The sequence below is a fragment of the Scyliorhinus torazame genome, chromosome 9, assembly GCF_047496885.1.
Source record: "Scyliorhinus torazame isolate Kashiwa2021f chromosome 9, sScyTor2.1, whole genome shotgun sequence".
Taxonomy (NCBI): Eukaryota; Metazoa; Chordata; class Chondrichthyes; order Carcharhiniformes; family Scyliorhinidae; genus Scyliorhinus; species Scyliorhinus torazame.
The window spans coordinates 273,830,796-273,854,305 of NC_092715.1; the positions used below are offsets into that span (position 1 = coordinate 273,830,796).

The window sequence follows — 23,510 nt, forward strand, 5'->3', positions numbered from 1 at the left end:
AGTATTCACACAGGAAAAAGACAATGTTGTCGAGGAGAATACGGAGATTCAGGCTACCAGACTAGAAGGGTTTGAGGTTCATAAGGAGGAGGTGTTAGCAATTCTGGAAAGTGTGAAAATAGATAAGTCCCCTGGGCCGGATGGGATTTATCCTAGGATTCTTTGGGAAGCTAGGGAGGTGATTGTTGAGCCTTTGGCTTTGATCTTTAAGTCATCTTTGTCTACAGGATGAGTGCCAGAAGACTGGAGGATAGCAAATGTTGTCCCCTTGTTCAAGAAGGGGAGTAGAGACATCCCCGGTAACTATAGACCAGCGAGCCTTACTTCTGTTGTGGGCAAAATCTTGGAAAGGTTTATAAGAGATAGGATGTATAATCATCTGGAAAGGAATAATTTGTTTAGACTGTGGAGCAGTTTGGATCAGAAATTGGCTCGCTGTAAGAAGACAGAGGGTGATGGTTGATGGGAAATGTTCAGCCTGGAGTTCAGTTACTAGTGGTGTACCGCAAAGATCTGTTTTGGGGCCACTGCTGTTTATCATTTTTATAAATGACCTGGAGATGATGTAGAAGGATGGGTGAGTAAATTTGCAGATGACACTAAAGTCGGTGGAATTGTGGACAGTGCGGAAGGATGTTACAAGTTACAGAGGGACATAGATAAGCTGCAGCGCTGGGCTGAGAGGTGGCAAATGGAGTTTAATGCAGAAAAGGGTGAGGTGATTCATTTTGGAAGGAATAACAGGAAGACAGAGTACTGGGCTACAAAGAACAACAAAGAACAAAGAAATGTACAGCACAGGAACAGGCCCTTCGGCCCTCCAAGCCCGTGCCGACCATACTGCCCGACTAAACTACAATCTTCTACACCAATGGCTAATGGTAAGATTCTTGGCAGTGGGGGCGAGCAGAGAGATCTTGGTGTCCATGTACATAGATCCCTGAAAGTTGCCACCCAGGTCGGGAGGGTTGTTAAGAAGGCGTACGGTGTGTTAGTTTTTATTGGTAGAGGGATTGAGTTTTGACGCCATGAGGTCATGTTGCAGCTGTACAAAACTCTGGTGCGGCCGCATTTGGTTGCCACCCAGGCTGAGAGGGTTGTTAAGAAGGCGTACGGTGTGTTCGTTTTTATTGGTAGAGGGATTGAGTTTCGAAGCCATGAGTGCGGCCGCATTTGGAGTATTGCGTGCAATTCTGGTCGCCGCATTATAGGAAGGATGTGGAAGCATTGGAAAGGGTGCAGAGGAGATTTGCCAGGATGTTGCCTGGTATGGAGGGAAGATCTTATGAGGAAAGGCTGAGTGACTTGAGGCTGTTTTCGTTAGAGAGAAGGTTAAGAGGAGACTTAATTGAGGCATACAAGATGATCAGAGGATTGGATAGGGTGGACAGTGAGAGCCTTTTTCCTCGGATGGCGATGTCTAGCACGAGGGGACAGAGCTTTAAATTGAGGGGAGATAGATACAAGACAGATGCCAGAGGTAGGTTCTTTACTCAGAGAGTAGTAAGGGTGTGGAATGCCCTGCCTGCAACAGTAGTGGACTCACCAACACCAAGGGCATTCAAATGGTCATTTGGATAGATATATGGACGATAAGGGAATAGTGTAGATGGGCTTTACCGTGGTTTCATAGGTCGGCGCTACAACGAGGGCCAAGGGCCTGTACTGCGCTGTAATGTTCTATGTTATGATTATTTTGCAGGACGTGGCCATCACTGGCAAGCCACGCATTTATTGACCATCCCCAACTACCTTGGATATGCTGGCAAGGCCACTTGCCAACCCCTCCCCATTTCCCCTCATTTGTCACTTTCTACTCGTGAATGCACAGTGAGTAAGGAATTGGAGGGCAGACTTGTAGGCTGGTGGGGATGTCCCAAAATGGCACAGATTGGTCACAAAGCTACAGAAAGCAGAGGTCCCAACACTGGTCTCATTAATCATAGAATTTACAATGCAGAAGGAGGCCATTCAGCCCATCAAGTCTGCACCGGCCCTTGGAGAAAGCACCCCACCCTATCCCCTTCATCTCCGTAACCCAAACTATCCTTTTTGGACACCAAGGGCAATTTAAAATAGCCAATCCACCTAACCTGCACATCTAATGACTGGGGCAATTTAATATGTGCAGTGTGTATTGAAGAGTTTCAGTACCTACCAGGATAAAGTCGACACCTTTAGAGAAAAAATAAAGGGGTAGGGAAGCTTTTAAAAAATTACCTAAATCACAGACAAGAAATTTCCATATTCAACAACTGGAATCATTCGACTGTCACCTTTTAAAAGTCTGGCCAATAATCTGGAATCTTTATGCAATAGAAAACTTAATGAACAATCATAGCATTTACAATACTATGAAGTGTACTGACCTGATCGGCTTCACCCTCAATCTTAATTATCAATTGTCTTGGGACTTTTAATGTCACATCGGCTCCATCGAGTGTGTATAAATCCACTCTCCCTTCTACTAACGAATCAATTACTTCCTTCTCTTTTTCCAATTTTGACAAAGTGTCCATTACAATATCCCACATCTCACGGAGCTGAACGAAAGAGAGTAAATGGTTAAAAGAAAAAGGCAAAATTAAAGACTCGAATGCACATAAGTGTTCGGCACTAAGTAAATGAATTAACAGCACAAATGGAGGTTAAGGTGTATGATCTTATAGCAATTAAGAGAGGCTTGGTTACAAGGTGATCAAAGCTGGGAACTAAATATTCAGGGGCCGGTGGCTTTTCACAAGGACAGGCAGGAAGGAAAGGGTGGTGGCGTAGCTATGTTAGCACAAGATGGAGTAAGATAGAGATCTTGGATTGGAAGATGTAGAATTCACATGGGTGGAGATAAGGAACAACATGGGGAAGACGACACTGGTGGGAGTAGTCCATGGGTCCCTTAACAGTAGCTATACGGTTTCCAGATGATACAAAGCAGGAAGGCGTGGTGAGGATGGCACCAACGGTCTCCAGGAAGGATATAGACGGTTCAGTGAGTGGGCAATAATATGACAGATAGAACATAATGTAGGAATATTAGGATGTGTGGCTTGGAGGGGAACATGAAGAAAGGACGTTTGAGGAGGGCTCATCTACGAAGGTAGTATGGGCAGAGGTTAGAAACAGGAAAGGAGTGGTCACCCTGTTGAGAGTTTTCTATAGGCCGCCAAAAAGTTCCAGAGATGTAGGAGGAAAGGATTGCAAAAGATGATTCTGGATAGGAGCAAAAGTAACAGGGTAGTTGTTATGGGGCACTTCAACTTTCCAAATATTGACTGGAAACACGATAGAGCACTTTAGATGGCTCTGTTTTTGTTCAATGTGTGCAGGAGGGTTTCCTGACGCAGTACGTAGATAGGCCAACAAGAGGCGAGGCCATATTGGATTTGGTACTGGGTAATGAACTAGTACAGGTGTTAGATTTGGAGGTAGGTGAGCGCTTTGGTGATAGTGACCACAATTCGGTTACGTTTACTTCAGTGATGGAAAGGGATAGGTATACACCACAGGGCAAGAGTTATAGCTGGGGGAAAGGCAATTATGATGTGATGAGACAAGACGTAGGATGCATAGGAGGGGAAGGAAAATGCAGGGGATGGGCACAATTGAAATGTGGAGCTTGTTCAAGGAACAGCTACTGCGTGCCCTTGATAAGTATGTACCTGTCAGGCAGGGAGGAAGTGGTCGAGCAAGGGAACCGTGGTTTACTAAAGTATTTGTATAACTTGTCGAGAGGAAGGAGGCGGCTTATGTAAAGATGAGACGTGAAGCTTCAGTTAGGGCGCTCGAGAGTTACAAGTTAGCTAGGAAGGACCTAAAGAGAGAGCTAAGAGCCAGGAGGGGGCATGAGAACTCTTTGGCAGGTGGGATCGAGGATAACCCTAAAGCTTTCTATAGATATGTCAGGAATAAAAGAACAACTAGGGTAAGAGTAGGGCCAGTCAAGGGAAGTTGTGCATGGAGTCAGAGGAGATAGGAGAGGTGCTAAATGTCAGTATTCACACAGTAAAAAAAACAATGTTGTTGAGGAGAACACCGAGATACAGGCTACTAGACTAGAAGGGCTCGAGGTTCATAAGGAGGTGGTGTTAGCAATTCTGGAAAGTGTGAAAATAGATAAGCCCCCTGGGCCGGATGGGATTTATCCTAGAATTCTCTGGGAAGCTAGGGAGGAGATTGCTGAGCCTTTGATCTTTATGTCACCATTGTCTACAGGAATAGTGCCAGAAGACTGGAGGATAGCAAATGTTGTCCCCTTGTTCAAGGGGAGTAGAGATAACCCTGGTAACTATAGACCAGTGAGCCTTACTTCTGTTGTGGGCAAAGTCTTGGAAAGGTTTATAAGAGATAGGATGTATAATCATCTGGAAAGGAATAATTTGATTAGGGATCGTCAACACGGTTTTGTGAAGGGTAGGTTGTGCCTCACAAACCTTATGGAGTTCTTTGAGGTGACCAAACAGGTGGACAAGGGTAAAGCAGTTGATGTGATGTATATGGATTTCAGTAAAGCTTTTGATAAGGTTCCCCATGGTAGGCTATTGCAAAAAATATGGAGGCATGGGATTCAGGGCGATTTAGTGGTTTGGATCAGAAATTGGCTAGCTGTAAGAAGACAAAGGGTGGTGGTTGCTGGGAAGTGTTCAGACTGGAGTCCAGTTACTAGTGGTGTACCGCAAGGATCGGCTTTGGGGCCACTGCTGTTTGTCATTTTTATAAATGACCTGGAGGAGGGCGTAGAAGGATGGGTGAGAAAATTTGCAGATGACACTAAAGTTCGAGTTGTGGACAGTGCGGAAGGACGTTGCAGGTTACAGAGGGATATAGATAAGCTGCAGAGTTGGGCTGAGAGGTGGCAAATGGAGTTTAGTGCAGAAAAGTGTGAGGTGATTCATTTTGGAAGGTGTAACAGGAAGACAAAGTACTGGGCTAATGGTAAGATTCTTGGTAGTGTGGATGAGCAGGGAGATCTCGGTGTCCATGTACATAGATCCCTGAAACTTGCCACCCAGGTTGATAAGGTTGTTAAGGTGTACAGTGTGTTCGCTTTTAATTGGTAGAGGGATTGAGTTTCGGAGCCATGAGGTCATGCTGCAGCTGTACAAAACTCTGATGCAGCCACATTTGGATTATTGCGTGCAGTTCTGGTCGCCGCATTATAGGAAGATTGTGGCAGCATTGGAAAGGGTGCAGAGGAGATTTGCCAGGATGTTGCCTGGTATGGAGGGAAGATCTTATGAGGAAAGGCTGATGGACTTGAGGTTGTTTTTGTTAGAGAGGAGAAGGTTAAGAGGTGACTTAATTGAGGCATACAAGACGATCAGAGGATTAGATAGGGTGGACAGTGAGAGCCTTTCCTTGGATGGTGATGGCTAGCACGAGGGGATATAGCTTTAAATTGACAGGAGATTTAGAGTAGCAAGGGGGTGCCTGCAAAAGTAGTGGACTCTCCAACATTAAGGGCATTTAAATGGTCACTGGATAAACATATGAATGATAAGGGAATAGTGTAGATGAGCTTTAGATTGTTGCGCAAACCTGTGAAACCATCGAAGGTCGAAGGGCATGTACTGCACTGTTCTACGTTCTATGGTGTTTCCATGTATCTATCCTTGTCTTTCTAGATAGTGGAGGTCATGGGTTTGGAATGTGTCCGTTCCTGATGACTCATGAGTCACTCCAAGACATACATTACAGGAAAGGACTGGAGAGCCTGGCAGGAAGAAGGCTGCACTCCCCAAGTGATAATACCAATAGCCACTTAAAAAAACCCAGAACATTCTGTAAAGATACTCTTGGCTATAAAAGGCTCGAAGGACAAAAACAAGGAGCATGGCACTGCACATACCTCAATTCACAACTTTTCAACATCAGCCACAGGTGAGTGGTCAACAACATTTAAAAATTAGTTGGTCTAAAATTAGATTAAAACAACTCGCATCAAACTTTGGAGAAAAGGTAAATTAGACTCATTATTAGCTTATCCTAGTAGCAGAGGATAATTCACCTGTCAATTTAAGCTAGGTAGAGAAATGTAACGAGTGAAGCAAAGTACTATCAATAACGATCGCAAAGATTTGGTGTTAATGATTTTCACAAACCTCTTCCTGTTTCTGAAAACGTGCTTCTGCAAAGTCACAAGCGCCTCTAGCAAAAGAAGTCAAATTGAAATTATTTAGCTAAAGTCTTCAAAGTACAAAAAACACTTTAAAATCTGAGCTATTACAGATGAACAAAAAAGTAATTTAGGATGCAGCCCGACAGTTCAGGCAATCTTTCTAGTCTACTCCAACAAGTATTGAGCCTTTATAAAATAATAATCAGGTACTGGAGCAGTGACAGGGAAAATCAGATCAATTAAGAAAATGTCAGCTATTTGCCTCCGTACACAGCAGGATGTTTAAACCAGATGCTATCATATTATAATAAGTAATCTTCAAACACCAGGTTAAAGTCCAACAGGTTTGTTTCATTAACCTGGTGTTGCAAGACTTCTTACTGTGCTCACTCGCTGGCATCTCCACACCATATTATAAGCCCATCTATTGCAGGAACTCTCCAACCATCCCCCTCAGAATACAGAGAGAATCTTGATGCTATTTCATGGAGGTGTTACACATTATACAACACAAGTTTGAGAGCATATAACACAAGTTTGAGATAATGTTCATTTTATAAAATCATAGAATTTACAATGCAGAAGGAGGCCATTCGACCAGAGTCTGCACTGGCCCTTGGAAAGAGCACCCCTTAAGCCCACACCTCCACCCTATCCCTGTAACCCCACTTAACTTTTTGGAGACCAAGGGCAATTTAGCACAGCCAATCCACTTAACCTGCACACCTTTGGACTATGGGAGGAAACCAGAGCACCCGGCGGAAATCCATGCAGACACAGGGAGGAAGTGCAGACTCCGCACAGAATGATCCATGCCAGGAATCTGGGACCCTGGAGCTGTGAAGCAAACGTGCTAACCACTGTGCTACCGTGCCACTCTACCTCATGTTAAACAAATTGTGTTAAGAATTATGTTGTGAAAGGAGTCTTTTATTGTGAGAACTAGTGCCTGACAATCTGTAAAATTCTCCAGCTATTAACCTGTAACTGACCAATTGGATCACTTCCCTACAATAAGCAGTGGCCTTAAAAGAACAGGACAGTTTAGCAGCAAGACATTATAACCATCTCCTGGCTGATCACATAACATATAATGTTACAAAAAGTAATCCTTAAACTACCATAACCCTGTTATTACTCTCCTGTCTATGCTGACATTGAACACCGTTATTACAGCTATGCAAACACAAGGGGCGTTACTTCTGAAAAATTAACTCCGCACAAAACTTCAACTTGAAGTCCTGTACCCTCTCCCTTCATTTTAACTAGCTTTGAGGTACCTCTATTACTACTCTAACCATTTACCCTCAAGTACTGTATAATTCCCAGTTCAGTTTGGTTATTAGGCAATTCAGGGAAAAACAAACTGCAATGGAAACAATGGTTGTAACTTCCTCAGAGTGGCCATCAGGAAGAAGCGCCCTCTTCTTTCACACCACCAGCTGCCACAAAGCAGGATAGTTAAAGGTGCGACTACTGCTCCATTAACTGACCTTGAAAATCAGTTTTATGATCGGCTTCAGATACCTCAATGGGGTAAAACAAAAATAGCATCTCAAGTACTTCAACCTTCTCAACTTGCTCATCGGGACAATCACAAGAACACCAATGTCAGGGGGAACAATTTTATACGCGATCCTTTGGTATCCTCGTGATTGTCACCTGAAGACTGCAATGTGAAAATCTTGGATGAAATACCTTTTTTTCAGCAATAAAGGTCTGTATCACCAAATAACTATTAATAGCATCTTACTTTTCCACACGACTCTTCAGTTCAGCATACTCTTTCCTCAAAGCTGCATTTTCTTTAGCCAATAATCTAGAGCAAGTCAAAATAAACATTCATTGGTTCAAAATGTTAATTTTATTACAAATGAACAGTTAAGTCAATGTCACAAGAATAAGCAGGAATAGACCATCCCTACCCTCTGCTGGCCTGTTCTGCCATTCAAGATTATGGCCTTACCTCTACTTTCCTGCCTGTCCCCGTGACACTAAAGAAATACAGCTGCCATTTATCGGACATTTTCGCTGTGGCCAAGTGTGCCAAGGTGCTTCATATAAGCAGAACCAAACAAAAATGGGAACTAACTAACAATAAAATAAAAATTAAGCAACCAAAAGCTTAGTCAAAGATTGGAATGGATTTGAAGGTAGAAGGATGGGGGGGGGGGGGCGGGGGGTTAGAAGGACAGGGGGAGGGGAAGGTAGGAGGATTGGGGGGGGGGGGGGGGGGGAGAAAAAGAGGAGAAATGTCCAATATTTTGGAGGCAGAGGCATAAAGGAGGCTGGAGATGTGCAAAGTAAGAGGTCTTAACCAAATTTTAAAAAGGCACAAAATTTTGAAATGGAAATGCTATGGACCAGGAGCACTGGGGCTCATCACGAAGGAGAAGGTTCTGGAGAAACTGAAAGGTCTGAAGGTGGATAGGTCACCTGGACCACACCCCAGGGTCCTAAACGTGATAGCTGAGGAAATTGTGGAGGCATTGGCGAGGATCTTTCAGGAATCACTGGAGTCAGGAAGGGTCCCAGAGGACTGGAAAGTGGCTAATGTAACACCACTGTTTAAGAAGGGAGGGAGGCAGAAGACTGGAAAACATAGGCCGATTAGCCTGACTTGTCACTGGTAAGATTTTAGTGCGTGTTATTAAAGATGAGATTGCGAAGTACTTGAAGTGCATGGGAAAATAGGACTGAGTCAGCACGGCTTTGTCAAAGGGAGGTCGTGTCTGACAAATCTGTTAGAGTTCTTTGAGGAGATAACAAGGAAGTTAGACAAAGGAGAACCAATGGATGTGATTTCTAGAAGGCCTTTGACAAGGTGCCACATAGGAGACTGTTAAATAAATTAGAGAGTCCATGGTGTTAAGGGTAAGATCCTGACATGGATAGAGGATTGGCTGACTGGCAGAAGGCAGAGAGTGGGGATAAAGGGGTCTTTTTCAGGATGGCAGCCGGTGACTATTGGTGTGCCTCAGGGGTCTGTGCTGGGACCACAACTTTTCACAATATACATTAATGATCTAGAAGAAGGTACTGAAGGCACTGTTGCTAAGTTTGCAGATGATACAAAGATCTGTAGAGGAACAGGTAGTAGAGGAAGCAAGGGGTCTGCAGAAGGATTTGGACAAGCTAGGAGAGTGGGCAGTGAAGTGGCAGATGGAATACAATGTGGAAAAGTGTGTGGTTATGCACATTGGAAGGAGGAATGGAGGCATAAACTATGTTCTAAATGGGGAAATGCTTAGGAAATCAGAAGCACAAAAGGGACTTGGGCAACCTTGTTCACAATTCAAGGTGAACGTGCAGGTTCAGTCGGCAGTTAAGGCGGCAAATGCAATGTTAACATTCACGTCGAGAGGGCTAGAATACAAGGGATGTACTACTGAGGCTGGATAAGGCTCTGGTCAGACCCCATTTGGAGTATTGTGAGCAGTTTTGGGCCCCGTATCCAAGGAAGAATGTGCTGGCCTTGGAAAGGGTCCAGAGGAGGTTCACAAGAATGATCCCTGGAATGAACGAGGAATGGTGGAGGACTCTGGGTCGGTACTCGTTGGAGTTTAGGAGGAGGAGGGGTCTTATTGAAACTTACAGGATATTGTGAGGCCTGGATAGAATGGGCATGGAGATGATGTTTCCATTGTAGGAAAAACTAGAAGCAGAGGACACACTCTCCGATTAAAGGGACGGACGATCCTTTAAAGCGAGACGAGGAATTTCTTCAGCCAGAGGGTGGTGAATCTGTGGAACACTTTACTGCAGAAGGCTGTGAAGGCCAGATCACGGAGTGCCTTTAACACAGAGACAGATAGGTTCTTGAAGAATAAGGGGACCAGGGGTTATGGGGAGCAGGCAGGAGAATGGGGATGAGAAAAATATCAGCAATGATTGAATGGCGGAGCAGACCTGATGGGCCAAGTGGCCTAATTCTGCTCCTATGTCTTATGGGACAAGAGGATAACATTCGCATTAAAATCAAGATGTGCAAACTATCCCCACATGGAGCCACTCGCATTCACAGGTTTTGGGCTGAGGTTTGGAAACGGCTGTGTTCACACTTATGCCTCATTTGTTGATAAACTTCACTAATTTGAAATGTTTAATTCCTTTTGGAAGAAGCACTGAAAATGGCCTGCACAGAATGTACTCTGGGCAGGGTACCCTGGTGGGGTACGTCAGTGTCAATCACCAAGGGTGGCTTCGTTGCAGCACTATTGAACATATCTGGCAGACTAGGCCTGGCACAGTTATATAGAGGGAGGGAGAATACAAAAAGGGGCTTAAAGAGATGAGCAACACCTGCATGAGTGGATTACAGTGGGGATGGATGGAGCTTGGTCAGCCCCAATCTTGGTCTCTTGACAAGACAAGACAACTGGAGATGTGATTGACAGTAATGACAATCTGCAGCACCCTCTGTATCTGTTTCAATGAGCTTTACAATTTTTCCACACAGCTGCACTGCAATGCATTCAGTACTAATGAGGGAAACTATTTCCTCTCCTACATTATCAATGGAGTGGTTTTCTGCAATTATAAAAACATTGCAGGAAAGCATGCCCCCTTACATATAGTGGGGGCATACATATAGTGGAGGCAATGCCATAGTGGTATTGTCAATGGACTAGCAATGCAGTAACCCAGGTTATGCTCTGGGGACCCAGGTTAGAATGCCACCACAGTAAGAGGGTGAAACTGGAGGAGTTCAATAAAAATCTTAAATCAAGTCTAATGATGAGCATGAAACCATTTTCAATTGAGGTTTAAAAACGCCACTGAATTTATTAACGTCCTTTAGGGAAGGAAATCTGGCATCCTTGCCTGGTCTGGCCGACATGTGATTCCGAACCCACAACAATGTGGCTGACTCTAAAGCTACTCAGGGAAATTAGGGATGGGCAACAAATGCTGGCCCAGCCAGCGATGCCCACATCCCATGAACAAATAAAAAACATGCCACCTGGTTTGGTCTTCAAATCAATGCAGTAACCAGGGTGTGGCTACTCCACTTTCCAGAAAGAATAAATTAAACACAAATTCAGACTTAAACATTGATATGGTCCCATGGTACACTGTGTTCAATCAAAAATTTGGAAACTCCCATCTTAACTCAACAACATCTACACATACAAATGTCCTTTGCACTCAAAAAGATCAACATCTGAAATCTTGCTATATCATTATACTCACAAATGCAAATTCTCCCCATGTTTACCCAAAACTATTTTTTTTACAATGGTCTTTTGTTGATACTTTAATGGATAGTTTTTCAGTGAAGACCAAATGGCTGTGGGAATTAAAATTTAGCCTATGGTCATTTTTGCATTAATTAAAAAGCTGGTTAATATTCCACATTTCCTGTTCCAGTGTTATACAAGTACTGGACAGACTCACCAAGGGGAGAAGACCACCATCTGGTTTACCCTCAAGCTTCGCAAGTATGAACACAGGACTTTGTACATTGTAAAATTCAGAGAGACACATATACTTACGATTCCCTTCTTTTATATTCTTCAACAACAAAAGCTTCTTTCTGAATTCCTTCCAAAAACCTGCTGGCGGCAATGCAACTTTTCATTGCCATTAAATGGGCATCTTGTGGTTTTCCTCCGAATGTCATGGTTTTCCAGGTATCACCTTCTTCTTGAATAAAATAATCAGACCAATCATTTAATGTCAGGGCCTGTCACTAAAATGGACTAGAAAGAGTCTACACAAGCATAGTAAACCCCCCTTCAAAATAAAGCAAGTGCCAACATTACTGGAGACACCAGTTTCAGCTCCTAACAGATGTGCTAATTTGCAAAGCTTCAAGAATGCATCCATTTTAATAAGAATGCCAATGCATTTGAAAATTCTAATGACAAAAACGTCAGTGAAGTTCAAAGTTCTGGGGTTTTTCACTGGAGGGTTTCACGTTTTTGGAACTGTATTGGGCTGTTTGAGGGTTTTCAATCCTCATGAATATAATATATTCAGGCCTATGAAACAAAATCTTGGTCAGAGGCATTTAAGGGATAGGAGGAGCGAGCAGGAAAGTGGAAGCAGATCTGCCATAACTATATTCAATAATGGAGCAAACACAGGGGGCCATATTGCCCACATCTATACCCAAACCATTCTTAACAAATACCATTGCTAATAAAACAGAAATTTATAGAACCCATTTTTCTTTGCCATCAGATAGCATTTTAATTTACAAAATATCACAACAGGGCATCACAGTGTAGGCCATTAGACTTTATCAACCCGTAGCTTTTTATTTTTGAATTTTGCCCCATAACCTGTTGGAGGAGAGGGGCAAGAACAGCATGGTGAGGGCAATGGGACATCTGGCTCTAATAAGACTAATTAATACATTTTTAAACCGGTAAACACCACTCAGGCAGCATACTGTGGAAGTAAATATTCAGGTTATACTTTTGTAGGTTACTTATTTTATGTGGAAACAATCAACAGTTAAGCACTCTAAATACCGTAAAACTTCATAAATAGAAGACCTAGTCTATGGTATCTACACAAAACAATGTGCCATGCACTTGTCCCTAAACAGGATAACAAAAAAAGGTTATTCGGAATCAACTCTACATTTTAAAGCAACTACAGGGCAGTAAATAATTGGAACAAACTAACAATTCACGTTGGATAGATTTGTACAGTGCAACCCTTTAAAGTGGTTTTTAGTCAATGAAAAATGTAAATGTTTTGCTCCCAATTCCTGAATAGATAGGGGTACCACCCAACAGGTTGAATAAATACAGGGTCACTAGCAACCTTCAAAAGGAAATTGAATGAAAAGATGCACTGATACGAGAAAAATAGTGGAGTGGACCTGATCAGATTGCTCTTAAGCAGTTCTTCAGTGCCAGCGCAGAACTTTTGTACTATATGATTCTACGATCATAGTCAGTAATGTTACTTTAAACTGCATTCTGTAAGAACGTGCATTACTAAGAATGTTTGTCACAACAATCAGGAAAAATTGCAATTCAATAGTTTAAATGAAGTTATGATGAAGACCATTTTAAGACAAAAAGAAACTTACTTTGAACTTCATTAAACTTGCACAGGAGCACATATTTTATAAAATGGTACATGACGTTAATAAACTTGGGGCCTCCTGGAGACAGGAATAACGATGCCGTGACTTGAGGAAATGCATTTCCAACTTCATCCTTGAAGAGACAAATAATCTCATTTAAAATGTTAACTCCCCAATTCGAAGAATAAGTTCAATTTCATATCGACCTACCATCCCAATAACCACTGAAAGACTTGACCACTACTCTTGTTCGACATTACTACAACGATGCCCTCCAACATGAAACCACAGCACCAGATTCAATACCCATGCTGACAACAACACCAAGCTCTATATCACAACCTTTAAAAAAAAAAAATCCCTCGTCACCAAATTGTCAAACTCTTTGTCCGGCTGGTCTGGAGGAACAGAAATTGCTTTCAACAAAATAGTGAATGAATATCACTTATTGTCACAAGTAGGCTTCAAGTTACTGTGAAAAGCCCCTAGTCGCCACATTCCGGCGCCTGTTCGGGGAGGCTGTTACAGGAATTGAACCGTGCTGCTGTCCTGCCTTGGTCTGCTTTCACAGACAGTGATTTAGCCCTGTGCTAAACAGCCCCAGGTGTCAATTGGGGAGGGAGATCTGTTCCCAGTAGCCTCCATCCCACTCGCTGCTAACTGCCTACAACCTTGGTGCCATATTTGAGGAGTTTGAAACCACATATTCAACTCCAAGATCACATTTACACCTCTAACATTGCTCAATCCCAGCCCAGCATCCATTGAAATGCTCAACCATGCTTGTTACTTTTAGACTCGACTATACATTAGACTTGACTATACAAACACACTCCTTCATTAAACTGGAGTCAATCTAAAACTCTGCTGCCCGGTCTTAAATTAAACCTTCCTGCTCACCCATCTTACTAACCTTTGTTAGCTCCTAGTTGAAGTCCTCCAATTAAAAAGTTTCCGCCATTTAAAAGGCCCCATTACTTGTAGCATGCTATTCAGTTTACTCACCACAATTTTCTTCATCCATTCAAAGCACACTTTTCTAAAGCATGCAGCCCTTTTCTTATCATAAACAGGCCAGCAGTCCCTTGAGAGATAAACAAATGTTAAAAACCAAAAAACACTATACAAACCACCTAAATTTGCAGCAAGGACCATACAGATTACATAAATTAAATGTTGCATGATTTTGAACACACGTGATTTGAAATATGCTCTTCCGCCAGAAAGCTAATTTATGTCTGGCATGAAATGGAGCAGCAAGATTACTTTTACTCAACTCCATTCATCTCCAGCACCAGCTAATCATAGCACATTTATGACACACAGGCCATTTGGCCCATCGTTTCTGTGCCAGTCAAAAATGAGCCTCCCAGCCCAATCCCACTTTCCAGTATTCCACCTGCAGGTCACAGCACTGTGTAGATCCAGACACCTTTTTAATTAGTTGTGACTTTCTGCCTCTACAACTCTTTCAAATATGGAGTTCCAGACCTTCACAACCCTCTGGGTTAAAAAAGACCTTTCCTCATCTCCCCTCTAATATTTCCACCCGTCACTTAGTCGATGTCTCTTTGTCACTGACATCTGCCAAAGTAAATGTCCTTCCCATCCACACCCCTCATTGTATATTATTCAAATATCCCACAGCCTCCTCTGTCCAAGAACAACCCCAGCCGATCCAATCTTTCCTCTTGGTTCCAGTCTTGGCATCAGACCAATCTGTACATTTTCTAGTCTGATTACAGTCTTTCAGTAATGAGGTCACCAAAACTGCATACAATGCTTAAGTTATGGCTGAAAATAATTCCAGCAAAACCTCCCAGCTCTTGTATTCTACACCTTGACTAACCTCCCAGCTCTTGTATTCTACACCTTGACTAATAATGAAAATTTCACGTTTTCATAATCACCATAGTGACCTGTCCTGCTGCCTCTCAGGATCTGTGGACAATCACTCCAGGGTCCCTCACTTCCTCTACACCTCCGTATCCACTGGCTTATTGTGCAATCCTTTGTCTTGATTGGGCTCCCCAAATATCAACTCACATTTCTCTGGGCCAAATTCCATTTGTCATCTTTCTGCGCATCTGACAAGTACACTTTCTGCAGTCTACAGCTCTCCTCCTCGTTATCAATTATGCAGCCAATTTGTGTGACATTTGCAAGCTTCTTGATCATTACCCCCAGATTCATGCAAAAATCATTAAATTATGCCACAAAAATCAGTAGACCTCATACTGAGTTCTGCGGAACCTCATTGGAAATAACCTTCCAGTTACAAAAACACCCATGAACAATTCCCCTTTGTTTCTTACCACGGAGCGAGTTTTGTATCCAGATTGTGGCATTCCCCTGGGTCCCATGAGGATTTTTTGTGGGACTTTGTTAGAAGTCTTGCTAGAATCTATGTAGACCACATCAACTGCACCACCCTCACTAACCCTCCTTGCTACTTCCAAAATTTCAATCCAATAAGTCTTTAAGTGACAGCTTACCCGGTCTCTCAATGGATTCCAATCATTTTCCAATGAAGACGTTGGCCTGGTCTTTCCCTTGCTTGCTTAAAGAAAGGTACAATGCTGGTAGACCTACAATCCTCCAGCACCACATCTGTATCCATCGGAAAATGGTTGCAAGGCATTTGAAGCTAGCCACATTCTTCAGTTTTTAATCATGGATTAAGATGTCTGGTTGAACAGTGCTGAAATTTGGCAAGGGCTGGTAAAGCTCAGTTTTGGAAATCTCAGATGTATACCTTACATCCAGTGTTCCAGACATAACCACCATGGAGTTATGTTGTATCCCATCGGTAGGACAGACCCAGCGGAGGAGGAAGCACACTGGTATACAGTCAGGCAACAGTTGCACCGAGAGTCCTCCAGTCCATATGAAGTCTCATGGGATAGCAGGCAGCACAGTAGCATTGTGGGTAGCACAATTGCTTCACAGCTCCAGGGTCCTAGGTTCGATTCCGGCTTGGGTCACTGTCTGTGCGGAGTCTGCACATCCTCCCAGTATGTGCATGGGTTTCCTCCGGGTGCTCCGGTTTCCTCCCACAGTCCAAAGATGTGCAGGTTAGGTGGATTGGCCATGATAAATTGCCCTTAGTGTCCAAGATTGCCTTTAGTGTTGACCTTGGGTAGGGTGCTCTTTCCAAGAGCTGGTGCAGACTCAATGGGCCGAATGGCCTCCTTCTGCACTGTAAATTCTATGATATGAGTCATGGGATCAGGTCAAGCATGGGTAAGGAAACCTAATAATTACCAACTATGCCCTCCCTTAGCTGATGAATCAGTGCTTCATGTTGAAAACAACTTTCAAGAAGCAGAGGATTGCAAGGATAAGAACATATTCTGGGTGGGGATGTGTGTTCAACAGCAAGACTGATTGGCAGGACAACGACTGAGAAGAGTGCGAAAGGAGAGATCTGCCAGGCTGGGCCGAGGGCAGGTACGGAGGGAACTAACAAAAAGGAAAACCTACAGACATCACTATTCTGGCCACTGATGCATTTGTCCATTGGTAAGAAGAAACAGTAGTCCTTGTGAAGACAAAATCCCATTTGACACAAAGCATATCTCCATTGCATGGCACTACCGTGCTAAATGGTCCCCAAGGCACTTAGCTGACCTCAATGAATGTAAGCTTCAGGAAAAAAAACAGGGATTCCATTTTGAAGCGTTATATCTGCACAGCAAAGAACATATTGGCCACCATGTATTAGACTGCACTTTACATCAGGAGGTAAAACCTCAGAATATACGAGCAAAGGGCAGGTCATGTCTGACAAATGTAATCGAGTTCTTTGACGAGGTGACACGGGCAGTGGATGAAGGTAGTGTTGTGGATGTTGTATATTTGGACTTTCAGAAAGTGCCACATTGCAGGTTGGTTAGTAAATTAGTTGGGATTGATGGGTCCTTGGCAGCGAGGATTAGAAGTTGGCTGAGAGATAAAAAAAACAAACGCTAGGTATAGATGGGCATTTCTCAGACTGGAGACGAGTTCAAAGTCATGTTCCCAGGGCTCAAGTGTTGGGACCGTAGCCTTTTCTGATTTACATAAATAATTTGGAAGTGGGTGTTGAGGGCAAAGCTCCAAATTTGGAGATAATACAAAACTAGGGTGAAAAGTGAAGTTCACACTGAGTGAATTCAGAGGGACATTGATTGATAAGTAATGTATTTTGCTGGAAGAAACATGGGGAGACAATACAGTCTCATTGAGGGGAGTAATGGGGCAGAGGGACCTTGGGGTTTAAATGCATCATTCTCTGAAGGTGGTCAGGCAAATTGAAACAGTTAAGGTGTTTTATAACATCCTCGGGTTTGTAAATGGAGGCATAATGTATAAAAGCAAGGAAGTGATGCTACACACCGACAAATCATTTGTCAGACCAAATTTGGAGTAGTGTGTTCAGTTCTGGGCACCTTATTTGAGGAAGGCTGTTAAAGCCCCGGACAGAGCGCAGAGGAGATTTACTAGAATGATACCAGGAATGAGGAATTTTAGATACAATGAAAGATTGGAGAAATGGGGTTTAATCTTCTCTGCTCCAAGGAGAACAAGAGGCAATATATTGAGGTGTTCAAAATTCTGAACAATTTTCACAGGATAAAGATGGATATTCAGTTGCCACTAGTTGGTATGTCAGTGACTGGGGGGGGGGGGGGGGAGAAAGAGAGAAAAGAGAGAGAGACACACACACAATTCCAAGATGGTCAATTGTGAGTGAGATGGGGAGAAACCCTTTCCTCAGAGTTGTTGGAGTTGAATGCACTGCCTGGGAGTGGTGGAAGTGGATTCCATAGGAGGTTTCAAAGAGAGCTGGACATATACTTGAAAGCGATGAATTTAGAGGGCCACAGAGATAGGGCTGGGGAATGGGACTTGCTCGGTTGTTCTTTTGGGAGCCAGTGCAGACATGATGGACAAATGGCCTCCTGTGCTGTCAACAAATAAACAACAGTTATGTTTCTATTATGTGAAATTCCAGTTAACTGTGTGTGTTCCACAACACATTTACTAGTTCAGTGATACCTATTTAACTTCTGAATTATATTTCTTGTTAATCTAAACTAAGACAAATGCAAGTGAGCAAAAAGTTTGCATTATTTTTTTTTAAAAACTCAGCTTACCTAAAGAGAGAATTGGCACGGGTTTGGTCCAACTGGATGAACAAGTAATGAGCAACCACTTGAAATGCTTCCATATTTGGTTTTTCAAACATATCCCTGCTTGAAGAGATGGACAGAGATGGTTATTGGGGTAGAAGAGGGGGGGGGGGGGGGGAAAGTGGGAAAGAGGGGGGGGGGAAAAGTGGGAAAGAGGGGGGGGGGAAAGTGGGAAAGAGGGGGGGGGAAAGTGGGAAAGAGGGGGGGGGAAAGTGGGAAAGAGGGGGGGGGGAAAGAGGGGGGGGGGAAAGAGGGGGGAAAGAGGGGGGAAAGAGGGGGGAAAGTGGGGGGAAAGTGGGGGGAAAGTGGGGGGAAAGTGGGGGGAAAGTGGGGGGAAAGTGGGGGGAAAGTGGGAGAGAGGGGGGGAAAGTGGGAGAGAGGGGGGGAAAGTGGGAGAGAGGGGGGGAAAGTGGGAGAGAGGGGGGGAAAGTGGGAGAGAGGGGGGGAAAGTGGGAGAGAGGGGGGGAAAGTGGGAGAGAGGGGGGGAAAGTGGGAGAGAGGGGGGGAAAGTGGGAGAGAGGGGGGGAAAGTGGGAGAGAGGGGGGGAAAGTGGGAGAGAGGGGGGGGAAAGTGGGAGAGAGGGGGGGAAAGTGGGAGAGAGGGGGGGAAAGTGGGAGAGAGGGGGGGAAAGTGGGAGAGAGGGGGGGAAAGTGGGAGAGAGGGGGGGAAAGTGGGAGAGAGGGGGGGGAAAGTGGGAGAGAGGGGGGGGAAAGTGGGAGAGAGGGGGGGGAAAGTGGGAGAGAGGGGGGGAAAGTGGGAGAGAGGGGGAGAAAGTGGGAGAGAGGGGGAGAGGAGGAGGAAAGAGGGGGAGAGGAGGAGGAAAGACGGGGGGGGGGGGGAGGAAGAGGAAAGACGGGGGGGGGGGGAGGAAGAGGAAAGACGGGGGGGAGGAAGAGGAAAGACGGGGGGGAGGAAGAGGAAAGACGGGGGGGGGGAGGAAGAGGAAAGTCGGGGGGGGGGGGGGAGGAAGAGGAAAGTCGGGGGGGGGGGGGAGGAAGAGGAAAGTTGGGGGGGGGGAGGAAAGACGGGGGGGGAGGAAAGACGGGGGGGGAGGAAAGACGGGGTGGGAGGAAAGACGGGGTGGGAGGAAAGACGGGGGTGGGGGGGGGAGGAAAGACGGGGGTGGGGGGGGGAGGAAAGACGGGGGTGGGGGGGGGAGGAAAGACGGGGGTGGGGGGGGAGGAAAGACGGGGGTGGGGGGGGAGGAAAGACGGGGGTGGGGGGGGAGGAAAGACGGGGGTGGGGGGGGAGGAAAGACGGGGGTGGGGGGGGAGGAAAGACGGGGGTGGGGGGGGAGGAAAGACGGGGGTGGGGGGGGAGGAAAGACGGGGGTGGGGGGGGAGGAAAGACGGGGGGGGGGGGAGGAAAGACGGGGGGGGGGGGGAGGAAAGACGGGGGGGGGGGGAGGAAAGACGGGGGTGGGGGGGGAGGAAAGACGGGGGTGGGGGGGGAGGAAAGACGGGGGTGGGGGGGGGAGGAAAGACGGGGGTGGGGGGGGAGGAAAGACGGGGGTGGGGGGGAGGAGGAAAGACGGGGGGGGGGGGAAGAGGAAAGACGGGGGGGGGGGGGAAGAGGAAAGACGGGGGGGGGGGGAAGAGGAAAGACGGGGGGGGGGAAGAGGAAAGACGGGGGGGGGGGAAGAGGAAAGACGGGGGGGGGGGAAGAGGAAAGACGGGGGGGGGAAGAGGAAAGACGGGGGGGAGGAGGAAAGACGGGGGGGGGGGGAGGAGGAAAGACGGGGGGGGGGGGGGGAGGAGGAAAGACGGGGGGGGGGGGGAGGAGGAAAGACGGGGGGGGGGGGGAGGAGGAAAGACGGGGGGGGGGAAGAGGAAAGACGGGGGGGGGGGAAGAGGAAAGACGGGGGGGGGGGGGAAGAGGAAAGACGGGGGGGGGGGGGGAAGAGGAAAGACGGGGGGGGGGGAAGAGGAAAGACGGGGGGGGGGAAGAGGAAAGACGGGGGGGGGGAAGAGGAAAGACGGGGGGGGGGGAAGAGGAAAGACGGGGGGGGGGGGAAGAGGAAAGACGGGGGGGGGGGAAGAGGAAAGACGGGGGGGGGGGAAGAGGAAAGACGGGGGGGGGGGAAGAGGAAAGACGGGGGGGGGGGGGGGGAGAAGAGGAAAGACGGGGGTGGGGGGGGGGAGGAAAGACGGGGGGGGGGAAGAGGAAAGACGGGGGGGGGAAGAGGAAAGACGGGGGGGGGGAAGAGGAAAGACGGGGGGGGGGGAAGAGGAAAGACGGGGGGGGGGGAAGAGGAAAGACGGGGGGGGGGGGAAGAGGAAAGACGGGGGGGGGGGGGGGAAGAGGAAAGACGGGGGGGGGGGAGAAGAGGAAAGACGGGGGGGGGGGAAAGAGGAAAGACGGGGGGGGGGAAGACGGGGGGGGGGAAGACGGGGGGGGGGGAAGACGGGGGGGGGGGGAAGACGGGGGGGGGGGAAGACGGGGGGGGGGGAAGACGGGGGGGGGGGAAGACGGGGGGGGGGGAAGACGGGGGGGGGGGGAAGACGGGGGGGGGGGGAAGACGGGGGGGGGGGGAAGACGGGGGGGGGGGGAAGACGGGGGGGGGGGGGAAGACGGGGGGGGGGGGGAAGACGGGGGGGGGGGGGGAAGACGGGGGGGGGGGAAGACGGGGGGGGGGAAGACGGGGGGGGGGGGGAAGACGGGGGGGGGGGGGAAGACGGGGGGGGGGGGGAAGACGGGGGGGGGGAAGACGGGGGGGGGGGAAGACGGGGGGGGGGAAGACGGGGGGGGGGGAAGACGGGGGGGGGGGAGAAGACGGGGGGGGGGAAGACGGGGGGGGGGGGAAGACGGGGGGGGGGGGGAAGACGGGGGGGGGGAAGAGACGGGGGGGGGAAGAGACGGGGGGGGGAAGAGACGGGGGGGGGGGAAGACGGGGGGGTGGGGGAAGACGGGGGGGGGGGAAGACGGGGGGGGGGGAAGACGGGGGGGGGGAAGACGGGGGGGGGGGGAAGAGACGGGGGGGGGGGAAGAGACGGGGGGGGGGAAGAGACGGGGGGGGGGGGAAGAGACGGGGGGGGGGGGAAGACGGGGGGGGGGAGGAAAGACGGGGGGGGTGGGGGGGGGGGGAGGAAAGACGGGGGGGGGGGGGGGGAGACGGGGGGGGGGGAGACGGGGGGGGGGGGGGAGACGGGGGGGGGGGGGGGGGAGACGGGGGGGGGGGAGACGGGGGGGGGGAAGAGACGGGGGGGGGGGGAAGACGGGGGGGGGGGGGAAGACGGGGGGGGGGGGAAGACGGGGGGGGGGGAGACGGGGGGGGGGGGGGAGACGGGGGGGGGGGGGGGGGGAGACGGGGGGGGGGGAGACGGGGGGGGGGAAGAGACGGGGGGGGGGGGAAGACGGGGGGGGGGGGGGAAGACGGGGGGGGGGGGAAGACGGGGGGGGGGGAAGAGACGGGGGGGGGGGAAGAGACGGGGGGGGGGGGAAGACGGGGGGGGGAGGAAAGACGGGGGGGGTGGGGGGGGGGGGAGGAAAGACGGGGGGGGGGGGGGAGACGGGGGGGGGGGGGGAGACGGGGGGGGGGGGGGGGAGACGGGGGGGGGGGGGGGAGACGGGGGGGGGGGAGACGGGGGGGGGGGGAGACGGGGGGGGGGGGAGACGGGGGGGGGGGGGGGGAGACGGGGGGGGGGGGGGGGAGTCCCACCTGCCGAAGGCGGTGCGGCTCCTCCGGCTGCCGCTCTGTGTCGGGGCCTCCGCTCCGGGCGGGGAGAAACCCAGCGCCAGCAGCGCGCTCCAGAACCGCTCCTTCCGCCAGCCGCCCGACATCCCCCCGGACCCGGCCGCCGCCCCCCCGGACCCGGCCGCCGCCTCCCCCCCCCGGACCCGGCCGCCGCCTCCCCCCCCCGGACCCGGCCGCCGCCTCCCCCCCCCGGACCCGGCCGGCTCGGGGCCGCGGGCTGTGTCTCGGGAGCGGGCTCGGGGCCGCGGGCTGTGTCTCGGGAGCGGGCTCGGGGCCGCGGGCTGTGTCTCGGGAGCGGGCTCGGGGCCGCGGGCTGTGTCTCGGGAGCGGGCTCGGGGCCGCGGGCTGTGTCTCGGGAGCGGGCTCGGGGCCGCGGGCTGTGTCTCGGGAGCGGGCTCGGGGCCGCGGGCTGTGTCTCGGGAGCGGGCTCGGGGCCGCGGGCTGTGTCTCGGGAGCCGGCTCGGGGCCGCGGGCTGTGTCTCGGGAGCGGGCTCGGGGCCGCGGGCTGTGTCTCGGGAGCGGGCTCGGGGCCGCGGGCTGTGTCTCGGGAGCGGGCTCGGGGCCGCGGGCTGTGTCTCGGGAGCGGGCTCGGGGCCGCGGGCTGTGTCTCGGGAGCGGGCTCGGGGCCGCGGGCTGTGTCTCGGGAGCGGGCTCGGGGCCGCGGGCTGTGTCTCGGGAGCGGGCTCGGGGCCGCGGGCTGTGTCTCGGGAGCCGGCTCGGGGCCGCGGGCTGTGTCTCGGGAGCCGGCTCGGGGCCGCGGGCTGTGTCTCGGGAGCCGGCTCGAGACTCTCTGACTTTCTGCCGTTTTCCCGCCTCTCGCGGGCAATAAAGGGATCGAGCCTCTGCACCAATCACAGCCCAGGAACCCCGCGGCCAATCACAGCGCTGGAACCCCGCAGCCAATCACAGCGCTGGAACCCCGCAGCCAATCACAGCGCTGGAACCCCGCAGCCAATCACAGCGCTGGAACCGGCCGCTTCCGGTTGGACACACCCTCATGGGAACTGGCGGGAATCTGGCGGGAGAACATTCTGGAAAATCTCAGCCGGTCTGTCAACATCTGTGGGGAGAGAAGAGAGGGAATGTTTCCAGCCCAGTGACTGTCAAAGCTGCAGAGAAAGTAGGAATGGGAATACCGGGAATACCTCACAAACCTCGGGAAACCGGGAATACCTCACAAACCTCGGGAAACCGGGAATACCTCACAAACCTCGGGAAACCGGGAATACCTCACAAACCCAGGGAAACCGGGACTACCTCACAAACCTCGGGAAACCGGGAATACCTCACAAACCTCGGGAAACCGGGAATACCTCACAAACCTCGGGAAACCGGGAATACCTCACAAACCCAGGGAAACCGGGACTACCTCACAAACCTCGGGAAACCGGGAATGCCTCACAAACCCAGGGAAACCGGGAATACCTCACAAACCTCGGGAAACCGGGAATACCTCACAAACCCCGGGAAACCGGGAATACC

The 23,510-nt window shown here is 49.5% G+C and overlaps 1 protein-coding gene across 4 annotated transcripts in view; it reads right to left on the minus strand.

Annotated features, from left to right (window-relative positions):
- The window catches only part of haus6 (HAUS augmin-like complex, subunit 6), a 66,921-nt gene extending 44,767 nt beyond the window's left edge, over positions 1-22,154 (minus strand). For 2 of the 4 annotated variants that reach the window (XR_011949240.1, XM_072517524.1), the window contains exons 1-8: positions 21,993-22,154; positions 18,299-18,394; positions 14,166-14,244; positions 13,164-13,293; positions 11,611-11,761; positions 7,869-7,934; positions 6,099-6,144; positions 2,370-2,543 (exon numbers count right to left, since the gene is read on the minus strand). Coding sequence is in view for 3 of the 4 variants with exons in the window: in XM_072517524.1 (XP_072373625.1) it covers positions 2,370-2,543; positions 6,099-6,144; positions 7,869-7,934; positions 11,611-11,761; positions 13,164-13,293; positions 14,166-14,244; positions 18,299-18,394; positions 21,993-22,114 (864 nt within the window). In the remaining variant the exon portion in view is untranslated. The remainder of the gene's footprint in view (positions 1-2,369; positions 2,544-6,098; positions 6,145-7,868; positions 7,935-11,610; positions 11,762-13,163; positions 13,294-14,165; positions 14,245-18,298; positions 18,395-21,992) is intronic. The other 2 variants (XM_072517523.1, XM_072517522.1) reach the window with 2 other exon arrangements.
- Positions 22,155-23,510: the final 1,356 nt, after the last annotated feature.